Here is a 14,346-nt window from a genome sequence, read left to right as displayed (position 1 = left end):
TTTTGGAATATTTCTATATTATTAGTAATACATAAATAATATTTTGGAATATAAGGAATATTTTGGAAAAGCCTCACTATGGACTTGTCTTCTCCCTACGTTCTTCCCTAGGCAACCAATACTGACCGCGGGATCTTGGCTACAGGATGTGACCTGGCACAGCTGCTCCTTCTGAAGTGATGGCGATATATCCAAATTCATCAGCTGATCCCACAATTATATTTACAGCTAAGGAATTGAGTAATATTTTCTACCATAATGACAGAAAGACCCAAACAAAAGGCCGTTTTGTGCATTTTAATGACAAAGATGCCGTGGAATGTGTACAACAGCTCTGCTTCATCTTTGAAACACTCGCTGATGAAATTCTCAATATTTTGAAAGCACGAGGTCTAACAAAGAGAACCGTGGAAGGCGGTGTCCCAAGTACGGAGACAAATATATATGAATGCTGCCTTACATTGTGGTTTTTTTTTACATCGGCATCTCCTGGCTGAAAACAGGTACTAACATGAGCTCTGATGGCCTGATGTGAGCGTTCTGGCTACCCACCCAGGGAAACATCCCCAGAGCTTCTTGCAATGTAGATGTGGTGCTTCGGGACATGGGTTAGTGGGTTGGGTGGTGTTGGGTTGACGGTTGGACTTGATGATCCTTGAGGTCTTTTCCAGCCTTAATGAGTCTATGATTCTATGTGATACAGGAAACAAAGATACTGGTTTGGGAAGGTGAGTGACAGCTTGGAGGCATTCAAGTAACGGTCTTCCTTTCCCTTAAATGTTTGCCTGTCCACAGTTTGTCACACGCAGCAGCAGGAACACCGAAACAAAACCCCCTCAGGTGGCTGTGAGCAGTTCAAGGCTCGGTGAAGCAGCTCAGAGTGTTTCTGGGGGCTCTGCAGGTCGTGTTCCCTGGCCCAGTCCATCTTCAAAGACGTAGTCAATAATTACTCAGAGAAGATATCTTGGGCGTCCTGGTTTATCTTGTTCTTTCCACAAATCCTAAAGTTTAATTTCCTAAACTGCACAAAGTTGATGCTTCAGAGATGGGGTTTGCAGGTACAGAACTGCTCCCTTCTCACGTGTTTAGAGCTTGCACGGCAGAGCCCATGGAGGAGGGAGAAGCTCTCACGCAAGGCATCCCTCTAATCTTTTCACTCAGTTGGCCAGAACAGTGCACCTTCTGCTCAGGCTTTACTGGAAAGCAATACTTTTACAGACTCCAGGAAACAGGCTTTGTCTTCCAACCCTCCTCTTCCAGCTTGGTCAGTGACACTGAGTCACTAGTGCCTGCACTAGAAGGCCACCTTCAAGAGTTTATTCTGAAAAAAATCTGCTCTGCAGACAATTGTCTGGGGAAAACAACTAATGCAAAACCGACTTTGTAACAGTATAGAGACACCCACAACAACAGCATCTCCACTCAGCTAGGTATTGGAAAAGAAACGAGCATTTCACAGAATAACGGACAGAAAGCATCAGGATATGGACAGCAATCAACCCTTAACATTTGCTCTTCTCACCAGGAGAGAGAGAAAACACACTTACCAGTACTATGAACGTGTGAGTTGCTTGATCCATGTCTAGGACTTAAGCTGGGGGACCCGGGGTAACTGTCCTGGGATCGGGGGCTGCGGGCGCTGAAACAACGTACTTCACTGTCTGTCCCATTCACCATCTCCACAAACTGCCGACACCTGGTTTCATAGGAGGGAAGAAGGAGAAAAGGGTGCGTGACAGCCAAGATGCTCCGCATTGAGGTTTTCTGAGCTAAATTTCTTGGCTTTGAAAAAGACATTTCAGACTCCTGGTACCTTTGTATTGTGAGAAATAATACTAGGGGAGAAAGGAGTTCAGAAGCTGCAACTTTGATGCTAATGAATGTTGAGACATTTCCAAAAAGTGAGTTTATTTCCACTGTGCTAAGAAGAAACTGTTCCCTTACAGCATGCTTTCACCTCTGCAGGTACTCCAAAATTCAGCTGGGAAGGGTTTTTTTTCAGAGAGAAGATACTAAATCCACCAAACATCATAGTTCCCCCACTACTCCATCAACCTAAAAATGCTGGTGGCCAATGGCGAATAGACAAGGAAAGGTAAAAAATACAACACCCGCAGTGACAGTGAGGACAGCTCCCCACTTAGCTTTACTGTGAACTGTCCTTCCACGTCTCAGAAGGCTGGGAAGACCCACCTCTGCCTGACCTCACGAGGCAAAGCCCAACTGGGTGTGAGCAGCACCAAAAGGGCGACGTCTGCATTGCTACAAGCACCGTGCAAAGGACTGAATCCATGTCCTCCCCCACCTGCTCCCAAAGGGATCTCCACCAGTTTGAACCCAGCCCAAGGTGTGCAGCCAGCTGGGATGGCTGGACAGCCTCTGTCCTCCCTCCTTCATCGACACATGCCAGCATTAGGGAGTATAAAGCTATTCATACTTACTTTAACATGAAGAGCAGGTTGGGGTTATGTTCTAGGAGGCCAGGATAGAGCTGCTGGGTGGCTTCTATAGCCTCTCCCACTCTGCCTGCTAATACTAGCTTCTGTATTCCTGTAAGCAGAAGGAGACCTATTGACACACAGTAACGGCCAACAAGAAGGGCCAGAAGAGATGGCTGACCGTGCCACGCAGCGCCCCACTGCCACCCTGCACAGGGGCTGGCGAGAACTGCAGCCCATGCTCTGTTTATTATGGATTAGGATGAGGAAAAGCCTGGGAAAAGGAGAGGGAATCTGTCCGTCGCTCACAAACACCATGAGTAGAGGGATCTGAAAGATGAAGCCGGTGTGCTGGCGTGGGGTGTGCTGGGACTTCGGTCCTTTCGCCACAGAGCTATGCGGCAATGGAAGAGAAAGCAGGACATGACAATGGGACAGGAGCAAGGAGGCTGATGGGGAAATTACAATTTCAGAGGGTCACCTAGGTCACCTCCACGTTCTATCCTCTGGCTGGTTCATGTTCGGAAGGTTACTGTATGGCTGAGCACCAGATGAGCAGAGTATTCTTAGAGGGTCTGTGGGCTTGAACCACAGCACAGCACGGCTTCCCCACTGTCCCCACCTCAAAGCAGAAGTAATTGTACCACCAAAACCGGGTTCCTGCAAGTACCACCTCAATATATTCCCAGAGAAGTAACCTGAGCTGGACCTGCAATGAGGATGTGGCACCTGGCAGCCAGCTCCAGGAATCAGCCTCGGACTAAGCTAGAAAAAAACTCAACAAGCTGTACATTTCCAGGAGGTGCAAAGATATGAGGCAGAAGCCATCTGTCATCCTGGGTGTTCAAGTCCCAGGTACATTCCTTCAGTGGGCCAGAAGGCACAAGTTCAAGACTCAACAGTCACTGATCCGATCCCACAACACCCAGGGAAGCCGCTGATGTGCAGAGGTTCACACACTACGTGTACTGACAACTCAAAATGCCTTGGACTTCCCTCTCTGTTTCTCCAGGACTCCTTACAGACAATAGAGAGGAGGTTCTGAATCACCGCGAGGTGCTCTGCAAGCAGAGGCTCTAATACCAACAGGCATTCCCAAGTCCGGAGCCGTTGGAGGCCCAGACAGTGACCCCCACTAGCAATCCCCAGTAAGAATCTGCAGCGACTTGTCTTGGCTTCCACTTCTCAGTGTCTATTTGCTTGTTATCCCAGCGGAAAGCTAAGCCCAAGGACGCAGCTCTCACACCACAGCCTCCTTCATTTCGCCCTCAGTTTCACATTCTAGGTCCTCGCACGTCTGTTTTCACATCTCGCTGCTTTTGACAGTTCTCTTCTTCGCCTCGTTTGGCAGCTCTCACAGATGTCACCGCCTTTTCTATTTTCCCTTCTCTTTGTTTTCCCATCTGTGTTTTCCTCACACCAACTTCACAGCTCTCTATTCCTTCCCTCCATCTGCCCGTCGCCTGTCCAAACAAGCCCGCACTGTCCCACGTGCCTCCCGGAGGCTGTACCAGTGAATCCCACACCAGCACGACCGCTGGCGGGGGCCAGGGCTGCGTCACGCGTGTCCTGGGAAGCACAGAGCCGGTCAGCACTAACGGGCAGCAGCTATTCTGGGTAGGAAGCAGAGTCTCCAGGTGACCCCAAACGCTGGCTAAGCGTATGTAGTGTATGGAGAGCGAGCTACAAAGGGGACGATGCACCTGATGGATGTCATGTGAGAACCGGTTGACAAAGGGAAGGGAAATGCACAGAGCAGGACGCAGTGTGTATTCAACAGGTAGGAGAACGCAGAAAACACGCCAGTGTTCTGTGACTCTGCGGGCTAAGCTTGAGAATAGGAAAACGAAACCCGAAATGGTCAGCAGGAGAAAGCTGCAAGCCTTATTCACTCTCTACAACTATCTAAAAAAATGAGGGTGCAGTGAGGTGGGTGCTGGCCTCTTCTCTAAAGGAACAAGTGATGGGACAGGAGGAAACGGCCTCAAATTGCACCAGGGGAGGTTTAGGCTGGATATTAGAAAAAATTTCTTCACTGCAAGAGTGCTCAGGCATTGGAACAGGCTGCCCAGGGCAGTGGTGGAGTCACCATCCATGGAGGGGTTCAAGAAACGTGTAGATGTGGTGCTTGGGGACATGGGTTAGTGGGTTGGGTGGTGCTGGGTTGACGGTTGGACTTGATGATCCTGGAGGTCTTTTCCAACCTTCATGATTCTGTGATTCTATGATTATTCTGCAGGAACCAGAAGCACTTACAGCCCGACCAACTGAGAGATGAACCGCCTGGGAGCAAACAGCAGTGACCAAAACACACACAGAATACAAATTCTTCACCTAGTGTGAGACAAAGATGTTGGCTGCGAATTTACAAAACCCTCAGTATGCAAAAACATTTCCCTGAAGACAAAATGTGCAAAGGGACTGGAAGACTCATTAACTCTGGAAGCTGTAGTCAAAATAGATCGATGTGCCTGGGTCCCTATGCCCATGCTAATTAAACTGCGGCTGCTGACAGACTGCATGGAAGACCCCAAATCCAAAGGGACCTCTGGTGTACAGTGACCTCGGTTCAGGTAAAGTCCAAGGTAACCAGCTCCTTTCTTCCCCAATTCGGTACTACCTTCAAGAACACACCTTCTGCCCTGGGGACATGTGAGACTGCTGGACTCAAAGCTGAGAGTCACCTCACCTCTTCCAGGATTCAGCTATTCAATTGCAACAAGACAGAGGAAAATGAACCAAGCCTACCAGAAAATGTAACTCTCCTCAACACATGCAGGTCCTTTCTCAGAGCAGCTAGGCAATGGAAAGAACAGGGCAGTTCTTCAGGAAAAGACAGCAGAGGGTGAAGGGGACACACTGACGATGGGAAAAGTGCTCCAAGAATTGGTCCCCAAGATGTACTGACCCACACACAGCAACCCAAGCCAGCAGTATGCTGTAGACAGCTTTGTACTGTCGTGGAGTAACTCTCCTACTTCTACAGCACTTCATCTTCTCTGCACAGTCCTGAAGATCATCGAATCACAGAACAGTTTGGGCCGGAAGGGACCTTAAAGCCCATCCAGTGCCACCCCCTGCCACGGGCAGGGACACCTCCCACCAGCCCAGGTTGCCCAAAGCCTCATCCAGCCTGGCCTTGAACCCCTCCAGGGATGGGGCATCCACAGCTTCTCTGGGCAACCCAGTTACACGTGGCCAGCATGACAGACTTTGGGGACAACTACGCAAGAGACTTACTTTGTCTATTCTTTATTGAGGTCTGTTCTTCCTGGATTGTGGTGTCTGTGACTCTGGCAAAGGCAGTTGCTGTCGAACAGTACCCATGATGAACCAAATAGGAAGAAACCATACTAGAAAACAAGAAAACATAAACAGATGAAGAGGTGTTGGTAAAACAGGGCAATCAAACCGGAGAAAAAAAAAATCAACACAACAAAAATTGCAATTTCAGTGGACACAACCAGGGTCCTACTTCTGGGTCCAGACAGAGTAAATTTACTGGTCCTCAGCAATCAGAAGGGAGACTCTAAATTCCTCTTCAGGAAAAAAAAAAAAAACAAACCACAAAACATCCACAAACAAAGAAAAAAAACCCAAAACATGGCTCCCAATTTATTTCATTACTGCTGCCCAAGGCTCAGCCACTGTTACTGCCAGGGACATCCTATAGAGATATAAAATCTGAACCTCAGAGAGGCTCATGGCTTTCAAGTAGATCTCAAAAAAAAAAAAAAAAAAAGGTGCGGGTCCTGAATTTCTTCCATCACTTATTTTGCCAGCAATTATGTCTTTGAGAGTTGAATCTCCTTATGAACTCTACACATTCACAGACACTCTTATCTGCTCATTTACAAAGACTAGACCGTCAGCATTGACTTTATAAACATTCACACATTTTAAAGTTGTATTTTCAAAAAATGTTGCAGGAGGGGGATGAGGGGGTAGCATCACTGTCAGAAAAGAAATACAACAAAACCATCTTTCTGAACAGATGATTTCTAAAGCATTTGGGCCTTCCCAGGACATGATGGGTAAATGTTAACGCTCACCAGAATTTCACAAAGCCTAAAAAGCCAGCAGAGGATTTCAGAGCTCCTAGTGATGAATCTCAAAATAGGCTTCTCATGATGAAGCTGGTGTTAATCTGTCCAAGTCACAGCTCAAAACATGCATCCAACTTAGCTACTTTCAGTACAAGAAAGAAGTATTTTATGAGTCAGCAACAATTTGCAGATGTGACATTGTAAGCAGGTGTGTCATGTTTAAAACGTATTTTAAAAACAAGTGCTTCTGGCCACAGTTGGTGCAAGCCATGCCCTTGGCGTGGCACAGCCAGGAGGAACAAAGCACATCTCTCCCTGTCGAACACAGCAGCCGGGGGGCCCTGGCTCAGCCAGGCTGGAACGCTGGATCCGGGCTGGCAGGATAGGAAAAGCCAACTCTTGCTTCAGTGGAATTCTGTAGCCAGTGTCAGAGGCTCAATGCTGCAAAGACTGAAATGCTCTACAAAGCTCCTCCCCATGCCACTTCTGCCCGTGGCCCCACGGGAGTGTCCCTGCGTGGGGACATAGCAGCGTTGCACGCTGGTCACCGTGCCAGGATGATTTTCAGCAATGACGTCTCAGCTCTGTGCCTCAGCTCCCTACTACAGCAGCACTGCGGCATCCAGGGGCACCTCTCCTGGAGTTGTGGGGGGACATTATCGCACTCCACTGGGACCTACGTGACCTGGTGTCCTGGGTTAAGCAGAGACAGAGTTAACTTTCTTCACAATAGCGAGCAAGAGGCTGTGTTTGGGATTTGTTCTCAGAAGAAAGCTGATAACAGTGATGTTTACGCGGCTGCCAAGGTCTTTCAGCTTCTCTGGCTGTCTGCAAACAGGAGAAGCTGGGAGGGAGCACAGCCCCAGTTACCAGCCCAGGATTTGATCTTAGGTTCAAGATCGAGACCCAGAGTGGCCAATAATCTATTCCATAACATACGCGTCATGCCCAGTATAGAGGTGAGGACCCTCCAGTCTGGTTCCGGATCTCTTTTGTTCTGGGTCATCTCGCTCCAGGTGGTCGCTCTCCCAAGGCCTTTCCCCCCACACCCCGGTCAGCTCTGGGTCTGGGACGCTCGGACTGTTCTCTCCGTTCCGTGAGTGCGGTTTTGGGACTCTCCCTGCTCTGGGATCGTTATCTGGGAACAGGCTGAGCCTTGGTCATCGGGTGGGGGGGCAGTGTCACTGTGTGTCACTCATTCGTATATTTGTATATAGTATTGTTTTCAATACTCTTGTAGTTTAGTTATTAAATTGTTCTTATCTCAACCCACGAGTCCTTTTTTTCCCTTTACCCCTTTAATTCTCTCCCCTATCCCTGGGTGGGGGTGGAACTGGGTGAGTGGGTGTGTGGTTTGGCCCCAGCCAAGGGCAAACCCATCACATATGTTCATGCAAACAAAACTTTTCAGAATCCCCGGTTCTCCAAAGGAATCGCTTTTACTGCCGGGAGCCACGGTTGATTGTGGTTGAGAGCAGAAGTTCTCAGATCTCTGTGCTGCATGCAGGGGCTCACCTCGGGCCGTCATGGTGGTGGGAGGGAGGCTTCTACCATCTGTGGATCTTCTTCTTCCAAACAGAACTCGACTGCACGCCTCTCTGTACCAATTACATTAAGTTCTCCTCCTTCTGCACGGTACCACTTCAATGCTCAAACGAACAAGGCTGCACCCTCCTGCTTCATTCATTATGTGTGGTGCACGGAGCCCACTGTTGAGCCAGCAGTGTGCCCAGGTGGCCAAGAAGGCCAACGGCATCCTGGCCTGCATCAGCAATAGTATGGCCAGCAGGACTAGGGCAGGATTGTGCCCCTGTACTCGGCACTGGTGAGGCCGCACCTTGAATCCTGGGGTCAGTTTTGGGCCCCTCACCACAAGAAGGACATTGAGGGGCTGGAGCAGGTCCAGAGAAGGGCAACGAAGCTAGAGAAGGGTCTGGAGCACAGGGCTGACGAGGAGCGGCTGAGGGAGTTGGGGTTGGTTAGTCTGGAGAAGAGGTTGAGAGGAGACCTCATCACTCTCTACAACTGCCTGAAAGGAGGGTGCAGTGAGGGGGGTGCTGGGCTCTGCTCTAAAGGAACAAGTGATGGGACAAGAGGAAACGGCCTCAAGTTGCACCAGGGGAGGTTTAGGCTGGATATTAGGAAAAATTTCTTCCCTGAAAGAGTGATCAGGCATTGGAACAGGCTGCCCAGGGCAGTGGTGGAGTCACCATCCCTGGAGGGGGTCAAGAAACGTGTCGATGTGGTGCTTCGGGACATGGGTTAGTGGGTTGGGGGGTGTTGGGTTGATGGTTGGACTTGATCCTTGAGGTCTTTTCCAGCCTTAATGGTTCTATGATTTTTGGGGGAGCCTGGAAGCAGGCAGAAGAGAGATACGTTTGCAGTCCACTTGGTTGTGCAAAGATATTTCACACAGTCTTTCAGCAAAGCCTCTCAAAGAAATTGTGTTACCACATGATAAAAGGAAAGGTCCAACATGGCTAAATACCCAGTCAAATAATAGGGTGGCAAAAAATGGTCATTTTTAACCAGGGAAAGGAAAAAACACTTGAGTGCTCTAGGAACCTGCTGTTAACATATTTATAAAACTAAGCTTGATGGACCAGTGCTCTCACCCAGTGCAGGTGCTTTTATCTTCAAAGATGCAGGGCATAGACCTTTTTCTGAACAAGTTGCCTTTTGAGCGCTAGGAACTAAATATTTCCATTTAAATACCAGTGAACCTCTTCATTCTCTTTGGCTGCTGCCCAAGCTTTCCAAAAGCGGACCCTGTCTTTCCGCAGCCTGACAAGATGCACTACAGAGAGTGAAATGACCTCATAAAGTCAACAATCCAGTACACCAGAACGCAAATCAATGTGAAAGTCAGTGCCAGTTGTTAAGTCTCATCCATGATGGGTCAGACTAAACATCCAGTTGGTCCAGTAGGTGTGCCTCCCAACCAGCAAAAGCAAACACAGAGGAACATGGCATATATGAAATGACATCTTACGGCAGAGTGTGTGGAAAAAAAATCTCCTTTATTTTTTCTAAATGTGCCGTCTGGTCAACTTCACTTGATGTCCTTTAATTCTTACAATTGTTCCTTCGTTACCTTGCCCAGGCTATTCAAGATATTTTTTCACACTTCTGCTTTACCCCTCACAATCATATCCTTCAATACCGGGGGTCTGTATAGTTGTCCCTCGCCTTACACCCACCCCATACCTTTGCATATCTTGTCTGCTTTTTCCCATGCTTTTCTCACTTCTACTACATACTTTTTGAGAGGAAAGAACTGAAACATCCCATCGTATTCATGTTAAGGGTGCACCATATATTCACACAGTGACAGAATGATTTTTGTCCTCCATTTTTCCTGTAACAAATCCTAGCATTTTTTTCCCCTGCTTGTTACCAAAAGCAATGAGCTGACATTTCCGTGCAATGATGCATCATAGCGCAAAGACCTCATTCCTTCCCGGAGGGTCCCTTCTTGCCCATCGTTTCTGAACATCCTCAGCAGCACAGATGCCACCAGCACACCTCCACGTGCAACCCTACAGCTGCATCCTCCAACAGTGACAATTCCTCCCTCACTCATTCCTTCTCTTGTCTCTCTTTTAAACAATCCATAATCCCCATCAGGCTGCTGGCTGCATAGACCCCCCTTCGTCTGCAGCAAAGGGAACTTCTCAAGGACTTCCAAGACAAAGATGGCAGCCCAGGAACCATACCAACGTGCCTGCTGGCTCACCTTCACCAAAGCCACGTGCTATTTCTCCACATGCCTGACGCGTCTACCCTTTAGCAGTGCTCCTATGGATTTGTCCAAGCCAGACATCCAGGTCCTTTCAGCACATCGCTGCCTGACTCTTCTGAAGCTCTTTGGGAACCATGGCACCATGCCCACCATCCTCCCCTCCTCCTGAACCAAGGCAGTTTGGAGAAAAACTCCGTTGTTTTTAAACATATTGTTACTGTTTTCAACAGCTTCTGCTAGGTGTTTTTAAAAGCTTTGCTGGTTGGCCTGAATCATCTGCAAATAACTAGATACAAGGCTGGCAGAAAACAAGAGTGGTCCCATGCATGCGATTATCACTGCGTCTAAGCCTCTGGGATACAGTGACCAGTACGAGGTTGGAAAAGAATAAAACAAAAAGGTGAAACATGGAGCTATCAGTAAACAGAGACAGAAGCAACAGCCATAGACCTGAAGGTTTAAAATATAACTATGGAGCTGGCCTCCATGAATTACTGTAACTATTTAAATGTGTATCTTTTCAAATCCACTTAAACCACCACAATGGCTTGTAGCAGCAAGTCCCACAGTTTCAGATACTTAGTGAATTTTTTTTTTTTTTTTTAAGCCAAAAGGTGCTTTTTCTCTGATTCTCGTGCTTTGAGAAACAAGAAAATAATCACTTTCTAGTTGTGCTCTTCATGGTGTCAATGACTAACAGCCAACTACAGTCCATCTCCCTCAATCACCTCTGGCCGAGCTGTGGAGCCCTAGTCAACCATTCTTCTTCAGGAAGAAGATACTCCTGACCTCTTACAACTCTTGTTCACCATTCTCACCAAGTTCCAGTCCATCCTTTTTGCCATGGGAAATGCATTTGCTAATCATAAATTTATGAAGTGTGACAGTTGTGTTTGCAGTTCGGCTGGGTTTGGTAGCCTTTGGCTTAGGCTATTTCTTGCTCTTTCATTTCTGAATTCATCTGACTTACGTCCTGGCTTTTCTCCTCTGTTAGAGTTTTTATGGTGTCCTCTCCACTCCCCTTCCCCCAGTGCATCACCTCCATTCCTACAGGCTTTCATGCAGGCTTTGGCTGCAAACTTCTCCCATACCTTTAACATTTGAAACAGCAGCAATCCACAGAGGAAAGACTATTCAACAACAAAACAGAGGGTAAAACAATTGGAGCAAAGTGCACTGACTGGCAATTTTTGACATAAGAAAGCATAAAGAGCATTTAAAAAAAGTATTTAAAGCTTAAGAGAACAAAAGAGGCTGAACACCACAACAGTGACTTACTTCTGCAGCATGGCTTGCCACTCGCCTAGTCTGTCTCCTATGGGAAAGCGCTTAATGGTGCTCTGAATCTTCGCTCGCCACTCCCTCATGTAGTCCTCAATGTCGAAGACAAACGGCTGCTGCCCAAAGTTGGCATCGACTATCTCTCCTGGAGTCTGGAGACCCACTGTCGGGTAGAGATTTGACTGGGAAGGAAGAAAAAGAACCCTATATTAAACACAGCTTTCTCCTTCTGGTTCCAGTTGCGTGGTTTGGTAAGACCAAAGAGCTGCTCTTTAAACAGAACCATGGAATGGAATGGGAAGGGGCAACAGCCCTTCCCGTACATCTCAAGGAACCCCGTGACTTGTGCAGTTATTAAAAGTTATTGCATCAAACCAGCACAATGGGATCAATCCCTCAGCAGCCAGTGACAGACACCACGGCTGCTGTCTACAGCGTGTCCACTTTCCGGCTTAGTTTTCTGCGATTTCTACCAAAGTTCAACAGTCAGTAAATAATAATTTTAAAAAAATAAAGGGGCACCATCTCAATCAACAGATTGTTCTCCACCGTTTCAACCGAACTCTCTTATTCCTTGGAAGCTGCTGTCAGAATATTTGACGTGTCTGATGAAAAGGAAACGGATGGCAGCGGAGCTCTGAGGTTAGGTCTTTGATGATCCCAAGCCAGCACGCCATCCACACAAGAAATTCCACTACTGAGAGATGAATTTTATTTTACGAACAAGCATATGGATGCAAATGGGAGCTCTGACACCCCACTTACCCCAAAACATGGGGAAAAGAAAAAGGTTAACAGCGGGAAAATACCCCTAAAATCCAGCCAGCAATTCAGCTTCCAAAGAAGATGATCTAAGTGAAAACAGGTGGTAAAAGTCTATCTAGAAGTTCTCTGAAGTCAGGCTATTTTAAAGATAAGCTTATGGATACAAACTGAATCCCTGAGCCCACTTAAATATGGGAAGAAGAGAAAGGGCATCAGAGAAGGTACAGGGATGCCTGGTTCTCGCCCTGCATCACGTTTTTAAGAGCATGTTCCATTCACTGTCACGGGCAGGGCACGCCGATGCATGCAGGGAAATGGACGTCGGGGAGCTAACTGGTTGCAGTGTCTTGCTCATAGTTGAACCCATGTCAGACGTCAGATCCGTGGAGGAGCAGACCTCTCTCTCTAGGTCAACTCATTGAGAATTACTACTACTAGTAGTTAGATGGTCATCCTAAAGAAAGCTGGGATAGTTCTCTCCTCCTCTGTAGCATGGGGCATGGGCTATCCTACAATCATCTGGAAAATTTATTCAACCAATTCTTTGCTATTGCAGAGACCTAAGACATCGACAATGTCATTGATCTCCCCTTGAGACCTACTGTAGTTGTGGATTTTACTTTTTACTAAAGGTATTAAGAGCGCCATGAGGCGGAACTCAGCAGAATCCTAATCACGGGCAAAACTGGAGCCAGCACGTCGTGGGAAGTGGGTACTCTGCTCTCGCTGGCGTGGTGACATCTGCAGTACTTCCTCCGCTCCCCATCTCCGCATCCCCAGGATAAGAGAGACATGCACAAACGAGGTCCAGCAGCGTTGTGCTACCATGGCCAGAGGAGAGGCCAAGGGAATTAGGCTGGAGAAGAGAAGGCAAAAGGGAAAATCTAACTGCAAGTCTTGCACTCACAGAAGAGAGGTGATAAAAAAGACAGAGACTGACTCCTCTCAGAGGTGCTCAGTGCGCACAAGCTGCAGCCAGGGAAATCTTGATGGGACATTAGGAAGAAATTCTTCCTTGTGAGGATGATGAAGGACTGGAACAGGTTCCCAGTGAGGCTGCAGCATCTCTGTCCTCAGAGATTTTCAAAACTCAACTGGATAAGGTCCTGACCAACCTGCTCTACCTTTCAAATTATCAAATCTCAAAAAAACCAAAGGAAAAAAAATTGAATCTATAAATACAGGCTGGAAATTGAAATCAGAAATCAGGATGACTGGATCATTGCTGACTCAGCACACCTCCTTTCTGTTCTCACACCAAGGAAGTCGCTGGGTTGGAGGTGTGCAAAGACAACACAGCATGGTACAGGAAGAGCTACCGGAGGAAAACACCATATTTAAAGTCCATCTCTCCTTTCTTTCAAACCTAACTGACAAGGGAACATCTCTAATGAGGGATCACATCTTTTCCACAGTCCATACTTGAGACATTTTAGTAACTTAATTTTTTAGTATTATGAACCCAAGTACTTGTAAAGCCAGGAATCAGATACCCCAAAAACTTGGAAGTTACAAGAAAAAAACCCCAAGTTACAAGATAGCAGGTATTTTTCAGGCACTTTTGGGTATGTTTGTCTCTGAGGGGAAGCTGCCTACCCCCAACTTGTCTCAAATAAAATTCCATTTTTCACATGTGGGACGTGTCCTCTCTGCTTAGCAGCTGTTGGGAGCTACACGTATCTCCACCACCCTGCCTGATGCAGGGAGACATCATCCCTGAGACCACCAACAGGCAGACGCTTCCCCTGTCACGCTCTTCAGGCACACCTTCCCTGTGACATCTGCACCACCTCTTCCCTCTGATGTTGGTGGCCAGTTGCTCACAACCCCCTTGTCCATCTTGACTTGCTTTTAGCCTCTTTGGCCCTTTGCACCCCTGCAATCCCACTCTTCACTCTTCCACATTTTGCTTTTGTACATTTAATAGAATCATAGAATCACAGAATCATTAAGGCTGGAAAAGACCTCAAGGATCATCAAGTCCAACCGTCAACCCAGCACCACCCAACCCACTAACCCACGTCCTGAAGCACCACATCCACACGTTTCTTGACCCCCTCCAGGGATGGTGACT

General features: G+C 47.5%; 1 protein-coding gene across 1 annotated transcript in view; it reads right to left on the bottom strand.

Annotated features, from left to right (window-relative positions):
* Positions 1–1,547: 1,547 nt before the first annotated feature.
* Positions 1,548–14,346, bottom strand: part of LOC104467378 (ran-binding protein 10) — a gene marked incomplete at both ends in the record, with an annotated part of 50,679 nt that continues 37,880 nt past the window's right edge. Inside the window, 4 exons of the mRNA XM_010081138.1 lie at positions 1,548–1,696; positions 2,442–2,550; positions 5,679–5,791; positions 11,505–11,689. Coding sequence (XP_010079440.1) covers positions 1,548–1,696; positions 2,442–2,550; positions 5,679–5,791; positions 11,505–11,689 — 556 coding nt within the window. The remainder of the gene's footprint in view (positions 1,697–2,441; positions 2,551–5,678; positions 5,792–11,504; positions 11,690–14,346) is intronic.

Source organism: Pterocles gutturalis, unplaced genomic scaffold (assembly GCF_000699245.1).
Source record: "Pterocles gutturalis isolate BGI_N339 unplaced genomic scaffold, ASM69924v1 scaffold6629, whole genome shotgun sequence".
In the NCBI taxonomy this organism is placed as follows: Eukaryota; Metazoa; Chordata; class Aves; order Pterocliformes; family Pteroclidae; genus Pterocles; species Pterocles gutturalis.
The sequence above is the reverse complement of the archived record's forward strand: the minus strand, read 5'-3'. Positions and strand labels throughout refer to the sequence as shown.